Genomic DNA, 25632 nt, shown 5'->3' with positions numbered 1-25632 from the left:
TCCACAGAAGCAACACTTTCCATCTGATCATCCACCAGCTTCTGTTTAGCAATTACATTAATGAGAAGATCCTCTTCATCTTCTCCCTGATTTTCCTCATCTTCCTCTTCATTTTCCTAAACAGGTTCTAGGTTATTGCTATGCTGTTTCCCATGACTTTGGAACTGACTAGTATCGGTTTGGCCTCCAGAAGATTCAGAAGGGGTATCATTGTGAAACCTTGGCCTTTTAGGGGATGGAGCAGGACTATAAGATACATTACCCACGGAGGAGGTCAATTCTTGTTCACCATTCACCACCACAGATTCTATTTCATAGAAGAAATTGTAGAAAAATCCCTAAGCACACCCTCAGCCTCCGGCAGTTTGTCAATATCTCTGCATCCTAGCAGAATTCTGTAGGTCCGTGGAGAGTGGCTTCATCCACTTCAAGAGTAACCCCCACCAAGGATCCAACATAAGCAACATTCTCATCACATCTTTTATCCCCAGGGATGGGTTACCAACATGCTTCTCATCTTATTATTTTCTCAGCGTCCCGTGGAAGTTTTGATGTATGCGGATGTATTTGCAAGAGGAAGATATGTAGCATTGGTGTCGCGTCCTGCTCAGACTTTAGGATTAGAAGCTGGCGAACATTTCCCTCAACAAGGGTATCTAGATACATCTAAATTTAACAAGCTTTGGACACCATTTTATGGACATGTAGTACAAAATTCGCAGTGAGTTGTAGGGAGTTCAGTGATAGGGAATGTGTAAACGATCCACTCGTGTGTGTAGTGACTCGTGAATACCGATTTTTCTGATGTTAGTTATAGAGTTCATTATACGGGCCAACTGGATCGTTTGTATCTGACTTGCATGCTTTAGATAACTTTGGGGTAGTGGCAACTAGTACTTATTATGGGTTCGACTTCTTGCCAATTACCACGCGTTATGGGTAGCCTAATAATCGGTCTAGGCCCCGTGGCGGCCTCGATGCGTAGGTATTGACCTAGGGGCGGTAGCAACACACTCGACGCCGGGCCGGCGCCACACACCATGTTTGTCAGCCACACTCGTGAGTCGTGACCCGGTCAGCATTGATAATGACAGAAGCGGTGTTTTGAGGCCTCACGCGGTGGTTTCCGAGGTGCGAGGTGTCACATGTTCTCGCCGGTTGCCGAGTCGTCACGGCTCGCCTCCCAACGCTGGCGTTAATGGCTAGACCGACTCTTTCACGTACCTACCATCCGTCTATAAAAGGGTTCGTCTCGCACCCACACCGCACACCTCCTAGTCTCCCGTCTCTTGCCTCCCACAACCACATTCCTCGGCTCGGAGATGGCAACCATGAGCCCGAAGGCTCCAGCGGAAGCCGCAACTGACATCGCAACTTATTCATCGGGGTTGCGCATGTCCTCCAAATGAAACACCCGCCGGTGTCGCTGGACTAGCTCCTCCCGTAGGCTGGATTATCAGCGCATGAAGCTACACCATGTTGCTCGTCCCGGAGGGAGCCAACCTCCAGGCCTACATCGAGCGCCGACTCAAGATGGCAGTTTTCTCTGTGGGGCGAGTACCCATACACATATACCCGCTAAGAACTGACGAGGGAATATCCAACCGGGTAGGCCCATCAAGGCGAGTCACCTGACAAGAGCAAGGAGGCCCGTAGACTGCAACAACAGTCACCTCCTTGGTGGACTCATACACAGGTACACAGAGCGACTCGCTATCCCAGTCAAAGACAAGAGATCAGCATGCAGAGCATGTGGCCGACTCAGCCTTACCCTGCAAAACCCTAATCTGAGTGACCTATCTAAGTCTCGGCTGACGGGCATAAACCCTAGATCACATTAATCCACCTTTAGTCTTCCCTACCGCCTCCGGTGATTTGTGAACACATCTATCAATACAATCAAGCAAGAAGAAGATCTTTACCTCCACCGTGAGGGGCCGAACCTGGGTACATCGTCTATGCCAATCTCGTTAAGGACATCCAGTGTCGCCATGGATATCCACATCATCTAAGCTGCCCATGTAGCATATGTCGCAACAAAACAACAACATTTGGCGCCGTGGGGCGTCGGCTGACATCGGGAGCTACGGAACATTTCATGCAACGGTCATAACTAATCCGACCCCGACACTAGTCACACACGTCCCGATTGAATGCATCCACGTCTTCGCCAGGTGGACTGGTGCTGCCAAAAGCGTTGGGGCTTATAACCCCAAGGAGTCCGTCGTCGTGCTAGGCCTGATCGATGACATTGCTGACTTTGCCACCACACATGTAGCGATGGAAAGTGACGACACCTCCATCAAAGCTGACATCGTTGCCGCGTTCGTTACTCCCATCTACAACAAATGTCGCCATCGGTCTAGATATAGGAGGTGAGCCTGGTAATGACGGTGACAACAAGTCTCTCTTCTCGGCCCTCGACTACGATTCAGATGGCGGCTTGGTGACTCCATCTCAAGCAGGATTAATTGGGACGTCCGTTGTTGTATTCATGGTAACATCAATAGATTTATGTTTAGTTCCGTTAAGTTTCATTCAAGTCATAGTAAAAATCCTAAATATTTGAATGAAATTTGCCCGTTTCATTTAAATTTTGTTTTTAGTTTTTTTGCAAACTTTATTTATGGGGCGCCCAGTATGGACAGCCCCTCCCAAAGTGGCCGCCGTTTCTGCCGGACGCCCCCAAAGCGCTTGTCTGGCACTGTTGCCGAGGAACGCCGGTGGAGATGCTCAAAGATTTCTTTAGTCCTTTAACCACCTATCATTCTCTAAAAAAGTTATCTATCAATCTCTAAAATAAAATCCAAAAGTACTCCAATTTGTAGCACGAGTTCAAGAAAAGGAAGATAGATGTGATGGCGTGTGGTAAGTGACAAATTCACCCGTCTTTCCTCCGAAGGACACAGGCGCATGCCTCCAAGTATGATTGGCATTCATGGCCGTCCACACTCTCCACACACACACACACAAAATAAAAAGGCTCGGAGGCAGCTGGCAGCCGCACTGAAACCGCAAGCCAGCTATTAGAACTTTCCCCTAGTGGTTAAATACTTGATCACACAGCCTACTCTTTCCAAACACTCTGCCCACTTCACTCAATCGGTGTGCGCAGTGGTGTTGCATTTTCGCCTCAGCTAAGTGAGCTGTGCCAAGCATCAACAAGGGGATACGATGAAGCTTCTTCCTGTCACCGTAGCTCTCCTGGCCCTCTTCCTCGTTGCCTCGTACCAGGATCTCACCGTGGCTGCAGGTAACTTAAGCAGACCCATTACCCAGGCACTCATGCTCTGTTCTTTCACACTACAATCTTCTAGCTAGCTGATGAACAGCTCTTGTGATTTCTTGCTCTGTCTTCGGGCGGATTTACTGCAGATGGTGCCGCGGCTGTTCCTGACAGCGTGTGCGACGGCAAGTGCAAGAAGCGGTGCTCGCAGAAGGTGGCCGGGCGGTGCATGGGCCTGTGCAAGATGTGCTGCGGCAGGTGCGCCGGCTGCGTGCCGTCGGGGCCGTTCGCCAGCAAGGACGAGTGCCCCTGCTACAGGGACATGAAATCCCCCAAGAGCGGCCGCCCAAAGTGCCCTTAGATCCACTAGGAACTGGATGGTGCTTCTCCCCAGCTAGTGATAGTGACGAGTGCCGTGAGTTGGAGGTAGGGATTAGCGAGCTTTGTTCTGAATAAGTGGTGTTAGATCCGGTCGAGGAGAAGTCCCTTCTCGCATCCTGTGTCCTGGAACTTCGCAATTCTTCTGTGTGTTGTTTGGTGCAGAGTCTGCTGACTATGGTACTCGAAATGTCATCGACATTGCTCTAGGTGGGCGATTGCTGAAGAAGATTCGATGGCTCAGCGACATACTTTCTTGAGGAGTGCATAAATCTGCTGATTTCTCCAAATCTCGCAGGGCGCGTTTGGTAGTTTGTGTGCGTCTTGGCTGGCATCGGTCCAAGCTTGGATCCACTCGCGTTCCTCTCTTCAAATCAACACAAACATAGTTCGAATCGAAATAAGTTATATATGAAAAAGATGCGTGTCAATAAGGCGAATCAATTTCCATAATCGGTTTCGAGTTTTGTCGGTCGTAAATCATCAATTTCGTGTATGAAGTTGAGAGCGAATTTTGCTAAATTCGTCGCACACGCTCAACCGTTTGAAATTTACTTTAAGGAGTAGGTTCAGCTCACCATTCCGCATGACTTTCATGCTGACAGGTTTTTGTTTCGGTGTACATACACGAATAAATAACTCGTTAATATATTGGAATGTGTATGTATGTGTGAGTATAGTTTGGAGCACTCTTGCTCAACTTCTTGCTTGCCATGTTCATGGACAGCGACCTGATGATGGTGTGTGAGAAGTCAGCCTGTATTTGGGCTTGCTCGCAGGTGCCGGCTACCTCACCACCTCTGTTCGCTTGAGGTGTGCGGGTGGCCGCTAGTTGTTCGTTTAATTCCTTCAAATTAAGCGTCGTCCACTGTGCCCACCAACACCCGCCAACGTCATCACACAGTAGTAGACAGGAGCTCATCTTCCGCTAGATCTCCGTACCGCTCAGCTCCCCATAGATTTTGCCGAATATCTCCGGCTTCCCAAAGACATTGCCGGCCGCGGGTTGCTCCCCATGGATCTAGCCGGGACTCTTCTGCTTGAGGGGCGGTGGCTTGGCCGAGGAAGAGGAGCGGAAGGAGGGGGCTCGGCGGCTTGGCCGGGGAAGGGGATCGGAGGGAGGGGCAGCTGACGGACGGAGAACTCGCCGACTCCATGGAGCTTCGATGCAGAGGGGGTGAGCAAAGGGGGCGGACTTTCGCCAGCCATGACGCCCATCGCCAATGCCTTGAAGCGGTGAAGCCTCGATGAATCGCTAGAATCGAAGCGGCATGGCGGCGGTAGCGGACGCGCCGCCACTGCCCATCATTAATTTTCCTTTGACCGTGGGCCTTAACTTACGGGAATTAACTGGGCTGGTGGCGCCGTGGACAGCCCGTGACCACTTACATGCCTAGTGAGAAGTGAGAAGTGATAATCCATGGTGGTGGCGGCTTGGTGATGTTCGTCTTTGTGGTCGGCGACGTGATGATGCGTGTGACCGGCGTGACCAACGGTGTCATGGTGGTATTCAGCTTCGTCGTCGACGACATGGTTATGCTTGTGACGAGCGTGAACGGCGGTGTCATGTGTTTTCGTGGTCGGCGACGTGGTGATGCTTGTGACCGGCGCCAGCGGCGGTGTCCTGGTGGTTTTCGTCTTCGTGGTCAACGACATGGTGATGCTTGTGATGGGCGTGAACAGCAGTGTCATGGTGGTGTTCGTTTTCGTGGTCGGTGACATGGTGATGCTTGTGACCGGCATGAACGATGGTGCCATGGTGGTCCTCATCTTTGTGGTCGACGACGTGTCTATGTTTGTGACCGGCGTAACCGACGGTATCATGATGCTCTTTGTCTTCGTTGTCGGTGACGTGGTGATGGTTTTGACTGGTGTGACCGGCAGTGCCATGGTGGTATCTTCCTTCGTGATAGCCATGTGTCGAATCTTGTGCACGGTGCCTTGAACAAGCTTCGACACGTGGGCGATCACGAAGGAAAATAGAAGTTTTGTGATTGGTGAGGAGATGAGAGGTTAGAGTGGTGAGGCTAAAGTTGGGCTCGTATGAAAGCAAACACACTGAACCTTACAATTCTGCTGGCCCAAAAACTTTAACCCAGACAACCAAACAACAGCCTAAATTTATACCGTGACTCGCCTGGAATAAGATGGAACAAGATGAGAATTTGTTTCCACTAAGCCGCCAGTGATGCTAAAATATGGTCAAGGTAACCAAACGCGCCGAGAATCTTCCGCTGTGCCTTCACTCCTGTAGAAGATCTGCAGTTCTCCACTAGATAGTGGGCCGTATGTTCTTAACCGGCTGGCGTGTTTTTGTGCCGTGCCCTCGTGGGCTTCATTTAATATAGGTCGAGCAGTCTCGGTGCAAATCTGCGTCGTCCATTCAAACGGCAGCATTCTGCATGGTTCGAACCTCGGTTACACTGTTGATGATTTTGTTCTGATTTTCTTCTAGTGAATTCGGCCTTTTACTCTCTATCTATGCATTTGTGACACTTCTTATCCTATTGAGTACAAACTTGTCTATATTGCGTCTTTACAATATTTGGATGTGTGCATGGGCAAGGTGTGAGGTGATAACCGGCGCTCAAAAATATCGGTAGTAGGATGAGAAATGGAACAATTGAACAAGAAGAGTCTAGACATAATCGTCGATGACGCCATTCGATCTTTTCATTTTTTGGTCGAGCCACATCAACAAAACACGTATGTCCAATCTAACAAAAACAAGAAAAATGCTAAACTAGGGTAAACCCGTATTTGTAGTGTCGTAGATGTGATATTTTTGTAAAAAATTCACTAAATAGGATAAAATGTGTCACAAATGTACAGCTATACGGTAAAAACTGTAATACATTCTATCTCTATTTTTCTTCCTTCCTAGTCAACCGTGTGCGTGCCAAGTGCGCACACATGTGCACGAAGTCTGTTGGATCTCTTTTCCAATAAAGGGTGTCTTACTAAACTTAAAATAGAAGTTAATGTGAAATAAATCAAAAGTCCATTTGATCCGCTGTCGGTGCAAAATAAAAGAATTGAAACAGTAAACTCCAGGATTTTGTTTCCACTAAAAAAACCTAGAGTTGCTCTTTGTTTCTCTAGTACATAAAGTGTGGAATATGCTACACAAAGATAGAAGCAACTTAGACAGATGGTATACTTGTAAAAATTATGACGTAGATACAAGTATAGAGATGCATGATTATATTTCGTTGTATCCGTGTGTTATTGTAATATTCCTTAAATATTCATATCAGACAACTTGTATTGATTGACAGTTATGTGAATTTTTGTGAAGCTCTTCCTTGTTTGGTTTTCTAAAGTTTTTCCTAGTCAGAGTTCATGTGAGGACACATGTGAATATTAGACTAGTACATCGATTGGTTGATGAGTTTGTTTAGCAAGTCATAAACATGGAGATGCCACACCAATGGTGTGAACACATGTTATGAACATGGGGTTAGACTTGCCCAACATGATACATGGAAATAATGATTGCAGTTCTCTCTACACAATTTACACTTTGTCCTTAGTTCTCAGATTGTCACATGTACTTCATATGTGAATCGACCTCCTTAGGGAGTATCAAACACTACACTGTGACATGGTAGTTATAAATGTAGCTTTCGGGTTTGTCGAGAAGCATGATGCAAGGCATGGTCAATCAAGATGGGATTTGCCCCTCTCCGCCTGAGAGATATCGGTGAGCCCCTCGAGTGATTGGATCCAGAAATGCATGGTCGTGCTAAGGTTAAGAGTTAACCTAGTTTGGGATTCCAAATCACATGATCGAGAAAGAGTGGTTAGCTTAGAGCTTAATCGAACATCGTGAGGGAAAAAGATCGAATGGCATGTACATAACATTGTGATCGTTCATCCAATATATGTGTGTTTGGGAGTTGGCATGTCTTGCTAGAGGCTGCTACCAACTATTGTCTCAGTAGAAGTACTCATGTCATGGCTACCCACGTGTGAACCTATAGTGTCACACACACTTAAGGGGCTGGAAGCCTAATTCGATTAGATCCACATTAGACTAGGCTTAGGGTACTAATGGGCCTCAAATGTTGAAACCCATCAGAGACGCCTATACAAGAGAGGCTGGGGCGAGGTGATTAGGCTTTGAACGACTCCACCACACGCCACTTATCTCACGCCTCAGTTGCACGCGCGGACCTAGCAGTCCAACGTGTGAAGCTTTTATTACAGACGTGTGGATACCTTGGAGCTGTTGCAACTCTAGCACTTGGGGACTCGTAAAACGAGGGGACGGGGGAGGGCGTAGTATGACTACACTGCCCGACGTGCTTCATCGTGTTCCACAACTGCACGTCTAGTGTTAATCTTGTAAATTATCTATGACTACAACAATCCTAGTTACGTGGTAGAAACTTTTGTTCTGCGTTAGTGTAGCCTATCAGTATCCCAACAATACTTGTTTTGTTAAATTTCGTAGTAGTTTAGAAAAAAAAATGTTGAACAACAATATAAAAGGGATAGGGATGTAATTGCTAGTTTAGAAGGGTGAGACTGCTGGCTTGTTTGACAACTTTCGTTCTTACAAGAGAAGTTAAATAAAATTATTACAGAGGAAGAGCTAAAATAAATTCAGTGCGCTAAAAAAGGGATTTTCTAGGAGAACGTAGCAATTCTAGGTACTTTATGATAAAAGCCACCTGTAGCCGCAATTGCTATAAGCCGTCAACGCAGTTGCTACAAGCAGCGGCCCCATTATTCAGGCGGCACCGCTAGAACTGCAAGAGTCGATGTTACTGCTACAAGTGATCGCCGCAGTTGCTACAACTGGCTAAGGAAATTGTTGCAAGGAGCCGATACGGGTGCCACAATAAGCGCCATTGAAGCTGCAAGCAGACCATCGGCAGCATCGCTACTGTAAGCCATCCGACTACGACAGGTAATGCTTGGGCTAGTTGCCGCCCACGGCGTCGCGATGAAAGACCAAATCTGCTAAGTTTTGTCGTCGTGGTGAACAGACAGATGCCATAGGATGGCTTAAGTTGGGGCTGAATGGGCGCTCGAGGATTCGGGAGAGGGTTTGTTGATTAGATTAGATGAACTTCCGGGTGCTTTCCTCAAGAACTTGGGCTAAGCCAGAGGTAGAAGAAGAGAGACACAAGGAAGAACTCTGCTCTAGATCTTTCTCTTCATTGATAGAACAAGGTTACAGGTTTGTGCTTACAGATTATCTCGTACGTCTCTCTTTTTCTCGTGCCCGCGATGGGGGTGTGCCCCCTCTCCTTATATAGGGGAGAGGGTGGCTTACATGGGAAGAAACCCTAATGGCATCTTTGAACAGACAAACTACTTTACAAAGCTACTTTAATCATAGGTGACGCCGGTATCTTCTTTAATCAGGGAGGCTAACGTCCTCGGGTTGCTTTTGGCGTCACCTTCTTCTTTGGCGTCAGGGCTTCGTTTAAAGCTACTTTGCTTAGGTCACCCTTGTCCTCTAGCTCTTGAGAGAATCTTTGACCATTCCTGCCGACGTGCTACAGTGCACTTCTTACCGGCAGTCCGGTGTCTTCTTAACCCATACCGGTATGCCTCTCTTTGGGGATACCGGTATAGATTTACTTAGTCAAACGTTTAACTTTGCTCTCCGAAATGAATATCAAACTGGTATCTTGATGGCTCAAACCATCCGGTTTGGCATGCCTTTGGCATACTGGGGGTCATCCCCCCAACATTAGTCCCCGAAGCTGGTATAGTCCGGTGGATTTTATCCGACGGACCATGCCAGTTTCCCATATTACAAGGTACCGGTTTAGTCATTCCGGCACCATGCTCAGCTCTTCCGGCGTCTTTGCCTTAGCTTATTTCTGTTACCTTCCGGATTCTTCCGGTATCTTATGACGTTAAACTCCTCCTCGGTGAAGTCGAGAATTTCTCGGGTACAGTGCCCGTCACAGACATGCGCACTGTATCTGACGCGCCAGTGTCAGGGGTCACTTCCCTTCGGCTTCTGCGCCTGCATTTATGGTGCCGCACCGGATCCTCGTTGCCGTTCTGGATCCGTGCGACCTCCCTGTGGCATATTATTTTCCGCGCGTGTATCATCACGCCACGTGGCGGCCCACGAACTGAACCGCCGCGGCCCAGCGGTTGCCGGCCCATTATCTCTTCTTCCTATATAAGGGGAAGCGGTTCCTTCTTCCTCCCTTTCTCCGCATTCTCCACTTCCTCGCGCACTTAGAGCTCTCAGCCCTTCCTGCGCCCTTGCTGCCGTTGTTCGTCGCCGAAGCTCCGCCGCCCGGTGAACTTTCGCCGCGACCCCGCCAAGCTTCGTTGAGCTCCGCCGCGCAGCGATTCACCGCAGCACGCCTACTGCCGTCGCACCGTGCATCCTCCGGCGACCTCTGCTCTTTGTCTTCACCGGACCTCGTCGGCGCTTGCAGGTTCGCTGCTTCTCCGGCGACCTTCTTCGGTGTTTCGCACCGCCTCAGGTCAGCTTCAATGCCTCTTTGCCCTTTTCTCTCTCGTCTTCCAGATCTTGGGCCGGTAGAGTATTTACCCTTTTTTTTTCTTTTGCTTTTTTATCTTACTCGTAGATCTTCGCGCAAGGGTAGATCTTGGGAAATCAGTTTTTTTTAGTAGAGTCTGGCGTCCGGTAGACCCGTATGTCTAGCGAAGGTCACCTTTCCGAATCCTCCTCCGGTAGCCACCAAAGCGAAGCTTCCGACGGACTTTCAGGCGAGTTTGCCCGGATGGAAGCTGATACCGGAAGAAGCCAAGAGGCCGGCAGCTCTGGTCAAGGTTCTGGGGTAGATCTTTCCGGCATCACCCGCAGAGCCTGGAAAGGTTCTGACGTGACGCAGCACGAGATAGACTGGCTGTACCGGTCTAGAAGGATACCGGAAGGAGTATCCTGCCGGCTTCCGCGCGACGAGATCGAACCGGTGCTCGAACCTGGTGAGTTCGTCGTCTTTCTTGCTCACTTTGAGCGCGGCTTCGGCCTTCCTGCCTCCGATTTCTTTCGCCGCTTTCTGGATTTCTACCAACTCCAGCCTCACCACCTTCCTGGCAATGCCATCTTCTATCTATCTTGCTATGTCTCTTTCATGGAGGGCTACATCGGCCTCCGTCCCACTCGCGAGATTTCCGCTCGCTTCTTCTCTCTCCGGATTAATTCCGTTCAGGGCAAGGACATTCCTAAGCCCAAACCCCCCGTTCAATGTGGGTCTTGTATCATCGGCTCCCGCCAAGGGAGCCCCTTTTTTAAGTTCTCCGGTCTCGAGTCATGCCGGGCATGGCAAGAGACCTTTTTCTATGTGAAAAACACCGGCACCCCGGATCTCATCAACCTTCCGGCCTTCAATCCGGGAGTGCCTACAAAGGTCAACTGGAGCTTCTATCCAGGGACCAACCATATAGAGACGAACCGGGTCGTTTGCTTCATGGAGAAGCTGATGAAGGAGACTGATATCTGCTCTGACGATATCATCCGCACCTTCATCTCGCGCTGGGTGCTTCCCCTCAAGCGCCGGTCGCATAAAATAAGCGAGATGTACGGCCCTGGTGATCCTACCAAGATCACCGGCCTCCCTTTGAGCAAAGAGGACGTAGTTCTTAAGGCTAGGCAGATCTGCCAGACTGCCATGCCTATGGACTAGGAGTGGGGCTTCCTGCCTCTCAGCTCCACCAACCCTCCAACTGAAGAAGTAAGAGATTACGCAATCCGGGTTGTTTTCCGGTAGCTTCTTGATGTAAAACTAACTGTTTTTCTACTCTTTTCCAGGCGAAGCACCGCTTCCCTCGCATCGCATTGGAGCAGCGAGGCCCTTGCCGGAAATGGCCTCTGTACACGGTCGATCCGGATCCCTACATCCACTGGACTGACCTCAAGATGGGCCGCACCCATACCCCACGCCCCGGTAAGTTCTCATCCGAAACTCCCGGTTCTGGTGATGATGTTAATACCCTTGAGGTATCTTTTTCCTTCATCTTCTTATATGTTTCCTTGTTACAGATGCCTCCTCAGCCAGCGCCGACCCACCAGTTGTGGAGCGCGCAGTGCCGCTTCAGGCCCAGGTCGGCGATGAGTTCCTGGAGAGACTCGTCTCCCAGGACAGGAAGAAGAAGGCGCCGGCATCCGAAGCCAGCCCCAGCGAGGCTCCTCCCGCCAAGCGCCCCCGGCAAGAAGTGATCGGCGGGAAGCCGGTCACTAAAAAGCAGTACAAGAAGCGGCAGATGCCTGTCTCTTCTGGGTAAACCTTTGTTTCTCTCTTTGCTTTGTTTTGCCAAGTTTTCCCTTCCGATTGCTTTTCTGAATCTTTTTTCTTTCTATCTTTCTTAGCGTTGCGCTCAAGCTCTCCAAGAGCACCGAGGGAACCGCAAGGCCCTCGCCTTCTCCTCAGCCAAGCCCGGTACCCTCTGGTACCGGCAACTCTTCTGCCTCCCCTCTGGGAGGCACTACAAGTGCGGGGCGCGCGGCCCCTACACCTCCAGATCACCGCGCGGAGGGACTCAAGACCGCGGTGCCAGCGACATCGGCGCCAACACCGACGATGCCAGGGGGATGGAGCCTTTGGCTCCTACTGCCCCGAAGAGAAAAAGGAAGAAGGACGCCAGCTCCTCTCCCTCGAAAACTGCGCCGGACTCCTCCGCGCCTCCTCCAGAAGCTCCCATCATCGAGCCAGCCAGAGCCGATGCTACGCCGCCGTCAAGCAAAGGACGCAGCGCGGCAGAGCTCATGCCGCCTCCACGCCAAGGGTCCGCGGCTTCGGGGGGCATCAGGTTCTCCAAACCGCAAGCCTCCGCGGCGACCTCCGCGACCAGCTCCGGCCCGCAGTCCCTGGCGCTGCACGCCGGTCGCGCCGCCATCGTGGTTGGGGAAACGGCTCCAGCCCCGCTGGGCCGGATTACCGAACTCACGCGTGGAGGCAACGAGCTGGGGCATCTTCTCGATTACGCTGAAAAGTGGAATCGGGCGGATGAGTCCCCAGCGACGCGCGGCTTGGGGAGGGACAAGCTGCCGCTGGTGGATCCTTCCGGCCCCCGGAGCACCGGTCAGCATTTTAGCCGGTTGCTGCGGGCTGTCAAGGAGCTCGACAATGCGTGGCATGACGCCAACAACAACATTGTGGTAAGTTAACTTCTTGCCGGTTTCCATTCCTTAAAGATTATATATATCTTCCCAGTCCCCGAGTTTCGGGTTGAGAGCGTAGCTCTGAGCGCGAAACTTTCTCAAAAATTCTCAAAACCGGCATCTTTCTCATAGTTATTTTCCTTTGAACAGAGCACAGCAGACGCCCGGAAGCGCCTCTTCGAGGAGCTTCTGTGGGAGCACCGGGACCTTTCTGAGGCGCACAGCAAGTGCCAAGGTTAGCCCTTTTACCTCCGGCTTCTTTTCGCCGGCTAGTTTTCCTCTTTGTTACTTATAAGTTTGTTGCACAACAGCTATCCCGGAAGCCTCCATCGAAACCCTCAAGACCCAGCTCGCCAACCTTCAAGGTACCTCTTTTCCTTCCGGTTGATTTACTTTTTGCGTTTCATCAGTTACCTTCTTGCTAACATCTTATCTTCTTCGGATTCCAGCTGAAAAGGAGCAGCTCATCCAGGATCACCGCAAGGCTGTGGACGCCCAGGAGACCATTTCCAAAGGGCTGAAAGACCAGCTTATCCAGATCGGGCTTCAGCACAATACTGCGATGAAGGATATCAAAGCTTCCCACGAGGCCAAGCTGGTGGAGGTCCTGGAGGATTCTACCAGCTCCAGCGCGGTGCTGCGTGCTGAGCTAGAAGAGGTGGGCAAGTTCCGGAAGGCAGCCGAAGATCGGGTCGCCCTCTTGACTGGGGAGCAGAAGGAGTACGACGAGCTGGTCATGCGAACCGACGCGCTCGCTCTGAGTAAGCTTTTCTTCTTTCTTTTCCGGTCTTTGCTTATAAGCTTATATTTTCCGGTAGCATTTTCTTATGTTTTCCCTTTATCTTGCAGGGCTCTTTCCGGACTCGCAGGTGCACGCGCAGAAGAAAGTGTCAGACCGCCAGATTGCACAACAATTTCAGAATCTGGCTGCGCCCTGGGATCCTTATGATCACTTGGTTGCACTTTCTGCGCGGATCGAGCACATGCGCGCGGTGGACCGGCATCTTGCCGACCTGCCCGACGTGGCGATCCAGCTCTTCAAGGTCTTGTGGCCTGGGGAAGCGCTGCCGGCGAACCTGACGCTCACCTCCGAGCGGCTGAAAGGTGCCGGATGAAGGATCCGCGAGTGGCAGTGCTCGGTGGCTCGTGCCGGAGCGGATGTGGCGCTGTGCATCGCCTGCTCCTGGTACGAGGACTTAGACCGGTACGCGCTCCACAGCTTGCGGGAAGACGCTCCCACCGACAGGGAACCGGTCCTCAGCGCGAAGCGGATGGACCGTGCCTACCGGATTGCGGAGTTTGCCCCGGTCCGCACCTTTATCCCCCCTCCTCCTGAAGTCCATGATTGGCTCAGCGATGAAGAAGAAGGAGAGGAGGAGGAAGACGAGGATGCCGGAGCGGACGACGCTCTCCCGGAAGCTGGTGATGCACCTCCGGAAGCTCCAGATGCCGGTGCTGCTCCTCCCGAAGCTCCTGTTGCCTGAACGCTTTCATCTTATGTTTGCGGTATCTGACGCTTGGAAAAAACAATGTTTGTTAAATTCTACCCCGGTATGCCGGGGTCTATGATGTAAAATATAACATGCCTTTTGGTTGTGGTACAAGTTCATGCCGGTGTCTTGTACACCGGTAACTTTTTAAGTTAAGTTGGTTTGTTAACTTAGCATGTTGCCTTTGTTGTTTGCCTTTATCTTGCACTGTGAAGATTCCGGAATTGTTTCCGCATCCAATTTGATGCACACTTGGTTCTTTCCCTTTGCCTCTGCCTACCTCTTTGGGTGTTTTGGCGTACGAGTTACAAAGTTCTTTAGCCAAGCGAACACTTTCTTGAACTTAGGAAAAAACTCGAAATTTTTCACAAAAAACCGGTATAACCGGGGTTAGTTAAACTTTTCCGGATTATCCATTCCCACTCCCTCTTTTCGCAATTCACGTGCTTAATTCCTACCGGTTTATCTTGCTTGCCATGAAGCCTGGTTGCGGACAGCAGCAGAGTCGAAGACTCCGGTAGGTTTAGCACGTTACTAAACCGGAAAGAAAAAATGTTCACAGGCAGCCGGCAAACTGAAAAAATAGACATATTGCATGCAACTTAGTAGGGATAGTCCCCGAGATTCATTCGAGGTTCCGATATCTTTTATTCATAGCAAATAAGGTACAAAAAGGAACTTCTTACACCACAACTTCAGGAGTAGAAAGGACGCAACAAAGCTATGTTCCATGGACGCTTGGTCTAATCTCCGGATCTGTCCGCCTTTCCTTCTTTCCATTCCTGTGCATCGATTATGTAGTAGGCATCATTGTGGAGAGCTTTGCTCACAATGAAAGGTCCTTCCCATGGAGGTGAAAGCTTGTGCCGGCCTTCAGTGCGTTGCACTAAGCGTAACACCAGATCTCCTTCCCGGAATACCCTCGGGTTAACCTTCCGGCTGTGATAGCGTCTAAGGTTTTGCTGGTAAATGGCTGTTCTTGCCAACGCCAACTCTCTTGCTTCTTCCAGCAAGTCGACATCATTTTCTCGGGCCTCTTTTATCTCTTGTTCGGTATAGAGTTGCACCCTTGGTGAGTCATGGAGAATGCCGGTTGGTATGACCGCTTCTGCTCCGTAAACCATGAAGAATGGAGTGTATCCGGTAGACCGGTTTGGAGTCGTTCTTATGCTCCACAGCACTGATGGTAGCTCATCGAGCCAACATCCCGGTGTCTTTTCGAGTGGTTCAATGAGCCTTGGTTTTATACCGGAAATCACCAGTGCATTTGTTCTTTCCACTTGGCCATTGCCTTGTGGGTGTGCAACTGAGCACAAATCTAACCGGATGTTGTTATCCTCACAGAATCGCTTGAATTCACCTTGGGCAAAGTTTGAGCCATTGTCAGTGATGATACTATGCGGGTATCCATACCGCAAGATGACATCCTTTAGGAACTTCACCGCTGTGTGCCCATCACACTTTGCAATAGGTTTTACCTCCAGCCATTTGGTGAACTTATCCACCATTACCAAGATGTGGGTCATGTTTCCCCTTGCAGTTTTGAATGGGCCAACCATGTCAAGGCACCAAACAGCAAACGGCCAAGTTAACGGTATAGTTTTCAAGCCGGATGCTGGGGTATGATTTTGTTTGGCGTACCTCTGGCAACCATTGCATTTTCTCACCAAATCCTCAGCATTTTCCAAGGCAGTGGGCCAGTAGAATCCATGCCGGAACAATTTTGCCACCAGCGCCCTTGACGAAGCGTGATGCCCACACTCTCCTTGATGAATTTCCCTAAGCATCTCCTTTCCTTCTTCCGGTTCCACGCATCTTTGAAGGACACCGGTAACACTTCTCTTGTACACCTCGCCATTGATGAAAGTGTATGCTTTGGCTCTCCGCTGGATCCTTCTTGACTCAGTTTCGTCAACCGGCAAGGTGCCGTTGATCAGGAATTCCTTAATAGGTTTAACCCAAGATGGTACTTCTCTAACCACAAACACCGGTATGTCTATCTCCATGCTATCCACAGGCATTGCTTCCTCCGGTATGGGCGTCGTAGTCCCCGAGTTTACCGGAGAAGTCCCCGGGTTTGCCGGAGCAGTCCCCGAGTGTCCCGGAACAGTCCCCGGGTTTCCTTCATCAATATCCATTGGCACCACATGTGACTCCGGTACAAAAATTGATTCTAACTCCGGACTGGGCTTGATCGATGGAACTCTTAAGTGCGCCAAGGCTATTCCGGGAGGAATTTCTTGCCTAGATGAGCCTAGCTTGGATAAAGCATCCGCGGCTTCATTTTCAGCCCGCGACACATGGTGAAATTCACACCCTTCGAAGAAGCCGGCAATCTTTTGCACATGAAACCGGTATGAGGCCATGTTGGCATCTTTTGCATCCCAATCTCTGGAACACTGTTGCACCACAAGATCTGAGTCGCCGTAGCAAATGATCCGGTGTGCACCGATTTCTTTTGCGACCTTTAGCCCATGGATTAGAGCCTCATACTCAGCGACATTGTTTGATGCCCTGAAATGCACTTGCAAAACATACCGGAGATGATCTCCCTTTGGTGAGGTAAGTACCACACCGGCACCTAGACCCTCTTTGAGTTTGGATCCGTCAAAGTGCATCTTCCAGTATTCTACTTTGTGTTCCGGCGGCTTGTACTGCATTTCTGCCCAATCAACCAGGAAATCAGCCAAGGCTTGTGATTTTATGGCATCTCTTCTTTCGTATACCGGCACGTATGGTGACAATTGAATTGCCCATTTTGCGATCCTGTCGCTGGCGTCTTTGTTGCCTATGATATCTGAAATTGGTGCTTCACTCACCACTTTCATGGGGTGCTCCTCGAAATAGTGCTTGAGCTTGGTGGCGGCCATGAACACGCCATAGGTCATCTTTTGGAAGTGGGGGTAGTTTTGTTTTGAGAGGGAGAGCACCTCGCTCAAGTAGTATACCGGCCTCTGCACGATTTTTTCTTCTTCCTCTCTTTCTACCACAACCACAACACTCACAACCCGGTTAGTTGCTGCTATGTACAACAACATGGGCTCCCTTTCCAAAGGCGAGGCCAATACCGGTGCAGTGGCTAACATTGTTTTCAGCTCTTTGAACGCTGCGTCTGCCTGTGGGGTCCAGACGAAGGTATCGGATTTTTTCATTAAGGCATAGAGCGGTAAAGCCTTTTCTCCCAACCTGCTTATGAACCGGCTTAGCGATGCCAAGCTTCCGGTAAACTTTTGCACATCTTTTAGTTCTTGCGGTATAGTCATTCTTTCTATTGCCCGGATTTTTACCGGATTCACTTCAATGCCCCGGCTTGATACAAGGAAACCAAGCAGCTTACTGGCAGGGACACCGAAGGTACACTTTGTCGGATTGAGTTCCATCCGGAACCTTCTTAAGTTATCAAATGTTTGTCGGATATCGTCGATTAAGGTTTCTTTTGCCTTAGTTTTTATCACGACATCGTCCACATAGACTTGCACATTTTTTCCGATTTGATCAAACAAGCATTTTTGCATACAGCGCTGGTACGTTGCACCAGCGTTGAGCAAACCAAAAGGCATAGTAACATAGCAATAAGCCCCGTGCGGGGTAATGAACGCAGTTTTTATTTGATCTTCCTTTTTCAGGGGAATTTGGTGGAAACCAGAGTAAGCATCCAGAAAAGACAACAACTCACACCCAGCAGTAGAATCAATCACCTGATCGATCCGGGACAGAGGGAAAGGATCTTTTGGGCAGGCCTTGTTTAAGTTGGTGTAGTCGATGCACATGCGCCACACCTTTGGAGCCTTTGCTTCCAGGTTCTCCTCTTTTTTCTTCTCGACCAGCACCGGATTAGCCAGCCACTCAGTATGCGTTACTTCCACGATGAAACCGGCAACCGACAGCTTTGTTACTTCTTCTCCGATGATCTTTCTCCTATCTTCAGCGAACCGGCGCAAAGGTTGTCGCACCGGCTTAGCATCCTTCCGGACATTCAGAGAGTGCTCAGCCAGCTCCCTCGGAACACCTACCAAGTCATCAGTAGACCAGGCAAAGATATTCCGATTCTCACGGAGGAAGCTGACGAGCGCGCTTTCCTATGCCTGACTCAGGCCGGCACCGATATGAACGGTGCGCTCTGGGTAAGCCGGATCCAGCACAATGTCCTTTGTTTCATTTGTCGGCTTGAATGCCGGTGCGCCCAAATTTCCACTCATTGCCGCTAAGCTCAACTGTGAGGACTGAGCCAGCGCAACCGCAGTTTGCATCCTTCTTTTTTCCTCTGCGATCACCAGCGATTCTGCCAGGTTTGATCCGGCGGAAGCAGTTTCTAGTGAGACTTTGTAGTTTCCTACCGCAGTTAAGGGTCCACGAGGTGCCGGCATCTTCATCTTGAGGTAAGCCGTATGAGTTGAGGCCATGAAAGCCGCCAATGCCGGTCTCCCTAGCAGTGCATGGTAGGGATTGTCTAGGTCCACCACCTCAAACAGAATGTTTTCAACCCGGCAGTTGTCACGTCCTCCGAATGGCACATCCACCCGGACTTTTCCTACCGGTGCACATGACAAGCCCGGTACGATCCCATGGAACGTTGTGTGAGTTGGCTGCAGCATGTTTTCTGTTATCCCCAGCGTGTGCATTGTATGCTTGTACATGATGTTTATGCTGCTCCCATTGTCTATCAGCACCTTGTTGAATTTGACTCGAGTCGTTGGCCCATGCATGATTGGGTCTACCACAAGAGCATAACCACCCGGATTTGGCATGATTTTGGGGTGATCCTTGAACGACCAGGTAATTTCCTGATCTGACCACAGCATGTATTTTGGTACTGCCGGCATCACTACGTTCACTTCCATGGAACGGCGATGCATGCTTTGCCTGTCGGTTGGCTCAGTGACGAACACAACGCAGCACAAGTGTGGATCCTTGTAAACGTTCCGTCCCAAAGGTGCCGGTGGTGGTGGTTGATGTCGTCGTGGTGAACAGACAGATGCCATGGGATGGCTTAAGTTGGGGCCGAGTTGGACGCTAGAGGATTCGGGGGAGGGTTTTTTGATTAGATTGGATGAACTTCCGGGTGCTTTCCTCGAGAACTTGGCCTAAGCCAGAGGTAGAAGAAGAGAGACACAAGGAAGAACTCTGCTCTAGATCTTTCTCTATATTGATTTCAACAGAATACAGGTTTGTGCATACATCTCATCGTACATGCCATGCCCGCGATGGGGGTGTGCCCCCTCTCCTTATATAGGGGAGAGGGTGGCTTACAGGGGAAGAAACCCTAATGGCATCTTTGAACAGACAAGCTACTTTACAAAGCTACTTTAATCATAGGTGACGCCGATATCTTCTTTAATCGGGGAGGCTGACGTCCTCCGGTTGCTTTTGGCGTCACCTTCCTCTTTGGCGCCAGGGCTTCATTTAAAGTTACTTTGCTTAGGTCATCCTTGTCCTCTAGCTCTTGAGAGAATCTTTGACCAGTCCTGCCGACGTGCTACAGTGCACTTCTTACCGGTAGCCCGGTGTCTTCTTAACTCATACCGGTATACCTCTCTTTGGGGATACCGGTATAGGCTTACTTAGCCAAACGCTTAACTTTGCTCTACGGAATGAATATCAAACCGGTATCTTGATGGCTCAAACCATCCGGTTTGTTATGCCTTTGGCATACCGGGGGTCATCCCCCCAACATTAGTCCCCGAAGCTGGTATAGTCCGGTGGATCTCATCCGACGGACCATGCCAGTTTCCCATATCACCAGGTACCGGTTTAATCTTTCCGGTGGCAAATCCATATCTTCCGGCATCTTTGCCGAACTCACATCTTCCTTTCTTTACAAAGTGTCTCCGGTGTCTTTTCTTCCGGTATCATTGACATTAAATCCCTCCTCGGCGAAGTCGAGAATTTCTCGGGTACAGTGCCTGTCGGTGACATGCGCACTGTGCCTGACGCGCCAGTGTGAGGGGTCACTTCCCTTCGGCTTCCGCGCCAGCATTTATGGCGCTGCACCGGATCCCAGCTGCCGTGGCTGGAGAGAAGGCTACCGGCCTGCTGGGCCGGATCACGGAGCTAAAGCGTGATGGCCGCGAGTTGGGGCATTTTCTTGATTACGCTGAAAAGTGGAATCGGGCAGATGTGTTCGCGGCTACTCGCGGCCTGGGGAAGGATCGGCTTCCTGCCATCGACCCCGCCGGCCCCCGGTGCACGGAAGAGCACTTCATGCGGCTCCGGCGCGCTGTGAAGGAATTTGATAACGCGTGGCACGACGCCACCAACAACGTGGTGGTAAGTTTCATCCAACTCTTTGCAACTTTTCAATTGATGCAGGTTTCATTCTTTCCGGATTTACTCATATCCTCCCAGTCCCCGAGTTTTGGGTTTAGAGCGCAGCTCTGAGCGCAAAACTTCCTCTAAGATTTTCGAAACCGGCACCTTTCTCATAATTATTTTCTTTTGAACAGAGCACGGCGGACGCCCGGAAGCGCCTCTTTGAGGAGCTTCTATGGGAGCACCGGGACCTTTCTGAGGCGCATAGCAAATGCCAAGGTGAGTTTTCCTGCCTCCGGCACCTTCTTACCAGAAACTTTACTCTTCTTTGTTATTTACAAGTATCTTGCACCACAGCTATCCCGGAGGCTTCCCTCGAAACCCTCAAGACTCAGCTCGCCACACTCCAAGGTACTTTTTCTTCTTCGTTTAACTTGCTTTCCCACGTTGCATCAACTATGGTTTTCCTAAGATTCTCTTCCCGGATTCTAGGTGAGAAGGAGCGGCTCATCCGGGAGCATCGCGAGGCTTTGGACGCCCAGAAGCTCGTTTCCAGGGGGCTAAAGGACTAGCTCATCCAACTTGGGCTTAAGCACAACGAGGAGATGAAGGCTGCCCAAGCTGCCGCTGAGGCTAAGCTGAACGACGCCCTGGAGGATGCCAACAACTCCACCGTGGTGCTGCGGACCGAGCTGGAAGAGGGAGACAAGGCGCGGCAAGCAGCCGAGGATCGGGCCGCGCGCCTAGAAGCAGAGCAAAAGGAGTATGACCAACTGGTCATGCAAACTGACGCGCTTGCCCTCCGTAAGTTTTTCTCTTTTCTTTTCCGGTTTTCGCTTACAAGCTTACATTTTCCGGTAGCATGTCCTTATCTTCTTTCTTTGCTTTGTAGGGCTCTTTCCGGATTCTCAGCCTCACGCGCAGAAGAAGGTGGCCGAGCACCGGGTGCAGCAAGCGTTCAAGAACCTTGACGCAGCCTGGGACCCTTATGACCATCTGGTCGCACTTTCTGCGCGGGTCGCCCACATGCGCGCGATGGACCGGAACCTCACGGATTTGCCTGACTTGGCGATCCATCTCTTCAAGGTGCTATGGCCTAGAGAGGAGGTGCCGGCAAGCCTGACGCTTACCTCCGACTGCCTCAAGGGTGCCGGAAGGAGAATCCGTGAGTGGCAGTGCTCCGCAGCTCGTGCCGGAGCTGATGCAGCGCTGCGCGTTGCGTGCTCCTGGTACCCGGACCTGGACTTGGATGCCCTCCACGGCATGCGCGAAGGTGCTCCCACCGATACGGATCCGATCCTCACCGCGAAGCGGCAGGATCGCGCCTATCGGATTGCTGAGTACGCGCCGGTCCGCACCTTCACCCCCCCTCCTTCCAACGTCAAGGATTACCTCAGCGACGAAGAAGAAGGAGAGGACGAGGAAGATGAGGACGCCGGAGAAGGTGACGCCGTTCCGGAAGCTCCAGAGGCCAGTGCTGCTCCTCCCGAAGCCCCCGCTGTTTAAACACTTGCTGTAATATGTTTACTTGTCCCTGTTTACTTCAAAACAATGTTCATTAAATTCTACCCCGGTATGCCGGGGTTTATGATGTAATATAAAACTTAGCTATTCTTTTGGCTATGCTACCTGTTATCTGCCGGTATGTCTTACCGGTAGGTTATTAAATTACGCTTATGTATTGACTTAGCATCTTCTTTATTGTTTGCTTTGATCTTGCACTGCAAAGATTCTGGGATTGTTTCCGCATCCAATCCGATGCACACTTGGCTCTTTTGCTTTGGCTCTGCCTACCTCTTTTGGGTGTTTTGGCGTATGAGGCACAAAGTTCTTTTACCAAGCAAGCACTTTCTTGAACTTAGAAATAACTCGAAATTTTTCTGGATTGTTCGTTCCCACTCCCTCTTTTCGTAGTTCGCGTGCTTAATTCCTACCGGTTTATCTTGCTTGCCATGAAGCCAGGTTGCGGACAGCAGCAGAGTCGAAGACTCCGGTAGGTTTAGCACGTTACTAAACCGGAAAGAAAAGATGTTCACAAGCAACCGGAAAACTGAAAAAATAAACATATTGTATGCAAACTTAGTAGGGGTAGTCCCCGAGATTCATTCGAGGTTCCAACATCTTTTATTCATAGCAAATAAGGTACAAAAAAGGAACTTCTTACACCACAACTTCAGGAGTAGAAAGGACGCAACAAAGCTATGTTCCATGGGCGCTTGGTCTCATCTCCGGATCTGTCTGCCTTTCCTTCTTTCCATTCCTGTGCATCGATTAGGTAGTAGGCATCATTGTGGAGAGCTTTGCTCACAATGAAAGGTCCTTCCCATGGGGGTGAAAGCTTGTGCCGGCCTTCAGTGCGTTGCACTAAGCGTAACACCAAGTCTCCTTCCCGGAACACCCTCGGGTTAACCTTCCGGCTGTGATAGCGTCTGAGGTTTTGCTGGTAAATGGCTGTTCTTGCCAATGCCAGCTCTCTTGCTTCTTCCAGCAAGTCCACATCGTTTTCTCGGGCCTCTTTTACCTCTTTTTCGGTATAGAGTTGCACCCTTGGTGAGTCATGGAGGATGTCGGTTGGTATGACCGCTTCTGCTCCGTAAACCATTAAGAATGGAGTGTATCCGGTAGACCGGTTTGGAGTCGTTCTTATGCCCCACAGTACTAATGGTAGCTCATCGAGCCAACATCCCGGTGTCTTTTCGAGTTGTTCAATGAGCCTTGGTTTTATACCGGAAAGCACCAGTGCATTGATTCTTTCAACTTGGCCATTGCCTTGTGGGTGTGCCACTGAGCACAAATCTAACCAGATGTTATTGTTCTCACAGAATTGCTTGAATTCTCCTTGGGCGAAGTTTGAGCCGTTGTCAGTTATGATGCTATGCGGATATCCATACCACAGGATGACATCTTTTAGGAACTTCACCGCTGTGTGGCCATCACACTTTGCGATAGGCTTTACTTCCAGCCATTTGGTGAATTTATCCACCATCACCAAGATGTGGGTCATGTTTCCCCTTGCGGTTTTGAATGGGCCAACCATATCAAGGCACCAGACAGCAAACGGCCAAGTTAGCGGTATAGTTTTCAGGCCAGACGCCGGGGTATGATTTTCCTTGGCGTACCTCTGGCAGCCATTGCATTTTCTTACCAAATCCTCAGCATTTTCCAAAGCAGTGGGCCAGTAGAACCCATGCCGGAACACTTTTGCCACCAGCGCCCTTGATGAAGCGTGGTGCCCACACTCTCCTTGGTGGATCTTGTCGTGGATGTAACCACGGCAGATGCTACAGGGGGTAGCACTTCGTTGATGCGAGGGGAAGGGAACATCGCCATCTACGGGTCGAGGTGCAAGAGACGCAAGGGTTTTACCCAGGTTCAGCCCCTCCGGAGAGTAAAAGGCCTACGTCCTGCTAGATCTTTATTGCTCAGTGGAGAATTACAATGGGGGGGCTCAGTCGGCGGCTATGCCGAGAGCTTACAGGGGGAGATTGGATCTCGAGTAAGGTGTCCTCTAGGGTTTAAGCCCGGGGGTTTATATAGACACCCCCGATCTAGGGTTACATGGTGATAACTCCGAATCATATCAGTTGCTACTAATCCGGGATTCGTTAACTCTCTTGCAAGTAATCTTCTAATCCGGCTGCACAGATCTTCTCCTTAGAATCGTGGCCCAGTCGCCTTCGGGCCCAGTCGCTTGGGCGACTGGCAGTCCACCTAGGCCTTCATCTTCATGGCGAGTGGGACTGGCGACCCACCCCCTATGGGCATATCCCCATCAGTAGTCCCCGAGCGCGGTGGTGATGAAGCGCGGATCTGAAGCAAGTCTTGGATAGGCGCGGTGATGGATCGAGGTGAATCGCCGCCGGGCTCCCGAAGATAAAGTCACGGGTTCGGCGCCAGTCTCCAGTCGCCGTAACTTGATCAGTCAGTCGGCGTATGACAATCGCCGTTTTGCCAGTCGGCGTTTTGCCGCCGGGCGCACATTCACCACAGAGACGCGTGGAGAAGCCAACGGCTAGATTTCACGTTGACCGAGGCGTGGCCCGTTTGCATGTTGTTGACCGTTGGGCCTGACGTGACCGCTAACGGCTAGTTTAACGGCCACTCAGCCGGAGAGAGCGCAGATCTTGACCGTTGATTACGGGGCGGCGATTCCGGGACGGATCAACGAGCGGATTTCACCCTTAATCTGGGCGAGTGCGGACGGTATAAAGGGCTGCCCCTGGGATTAGGGTTCACCACTCCTCCGCATTCTTCTCCCATCTCATCTTCATTCCAAATCTCACGCGCATCCATGGCGGCGAAAGGTTGGGGCAAGTCAAAGGTCACACGGGAGTCTCTCCTCCCGTACGTCGCTCGGGGTCATCCCGGAGTTCAAGCAAGAGCGATGGCGAGTTCCGCCGGCGAACGAGGTGGAGCCCCTCCCGCGGCCCGGGGAGTTCGTGATCTTCCTGAGCTTCCTCGACCGCGGGTTCGCTCTCCCCACCTCCGACTTCCTCCGCCAATTGCTGGCCTTCTACAGCATCAAGGTCTCCGACCTTGGGCCGCACAGCGTCCAACAGATTTCTCTGTTCGTGGCGTTGTGTGAATGCTACTTGGGCTGCCCACCCTACTTCCCGCTGTGGGTGTCCATCTTCCATGGGCGGGCGACTCGGGCCAGCAAAAGCAGCGAAGCGCTCATCCCGAACGGAGGGATCACCTTCCAGGTGAAGTCCGGGGAGAGCTTCATCGACATGGCGCTCCCCAAGAAGGCGCAGTCGCTGTGGCGCCGCTTCTGGTTTTATGCCAAGGAGTACACCCCTCCCGGCGAGGTCTGCATTCCCCAGTACAGCCCCGAGCCGAGCGTCCCGCGGCGTCTCAATGTCCGGTCGCTGCCGCGCGAGCAGGAGGAGGTAGTGAAGGAGATGCGCCAAGCGATCCAGGCGCTAAAGGATAGCGGCCTGACGGCGGTCGATATGTACAACTGCTGGCTCGGCCGGCGGCTGATCCCCCTTCGATGCCGAGCTCACACCATGTGGGAGTACCGGGGCAAACGACCGCACCCGGTCGACTGCGGCCGAGTGGGACGAGGGCGATTACCGGAAGGCGCTTGCCAGGATCACCACTGCCACCTTCACCTCCTTCGAGGACGGCGTGCAGCCTTACACCGAAGACACCCCGGCGCCTCAGGTAATGCTTCGTATGGC

At 51.0% G+C, this 25632-nt stretch overlaps 1 protein-coding gene across 1 annotated transcript; it reads left to right on the top strand.

Moving 5' to 3' along the window:
* Positions 1 to 2953: 2953 nt before the first annotated feature.
* LOC127332817 (uncharacterized) lies at positions 2954 to 3833 on the top strand. The gene is made up of 2 exons (XM_051359158.2): positions 2954 to 3253; positions 3376 to 3833. The coding sequence occupies exons 1-2, from the start codon at positions 3175 to 3177 to the stop codon at positions 3585 to 3587; spliced, it is 291 nt and encodes a 96-aa protein (XP_051215118.1). The 5' UTR covers positions 2954 to 3174; the 3' UTR covers positions 3588 to 3833.
* Positions 3834 to 25632: the final 21799 nt, after the last annotated feature.

The sequence above is a fragment of the Lolium perenne genome, chromosome 2 (genome assembly GCF_019359855.2).
Source record: "Lolium perenne isolate Kyuss_39 chromosome 2, Kyuss_2.0, whole genome shotgun sequence".
Taxonomy (NCBI): domain Eukaryota; kingdom Viridiplantae; phylum Streptophyta; class Magnoliopsida; order Poales; family Poaceae; genus Lolium; species Lolium perenne.
The sequence above is the reverse complement of the archived record's forward strand: the minus strand, read 5'-3'. Positions and strand labels throughout refer to the sequence as shown.

Excerpts from the sequence above, each read along its gene's own strand:
- LOC127332817 (XM_051359158.2), top strand. The coding sequence starts at position 3,175 with ATGAAGCTTCTTCCTGTCACCGTAGCTCTCCTGGCCCTCTTCCTCGTT. Across the intron at positions 3,254-3,375 it reads GGATCTCACCGTGGCTGCAG|ATGGTGCCGCGGCTGTTCCT; the intron begins GTAACTTAAGCA and ends GATTTACTGCAG.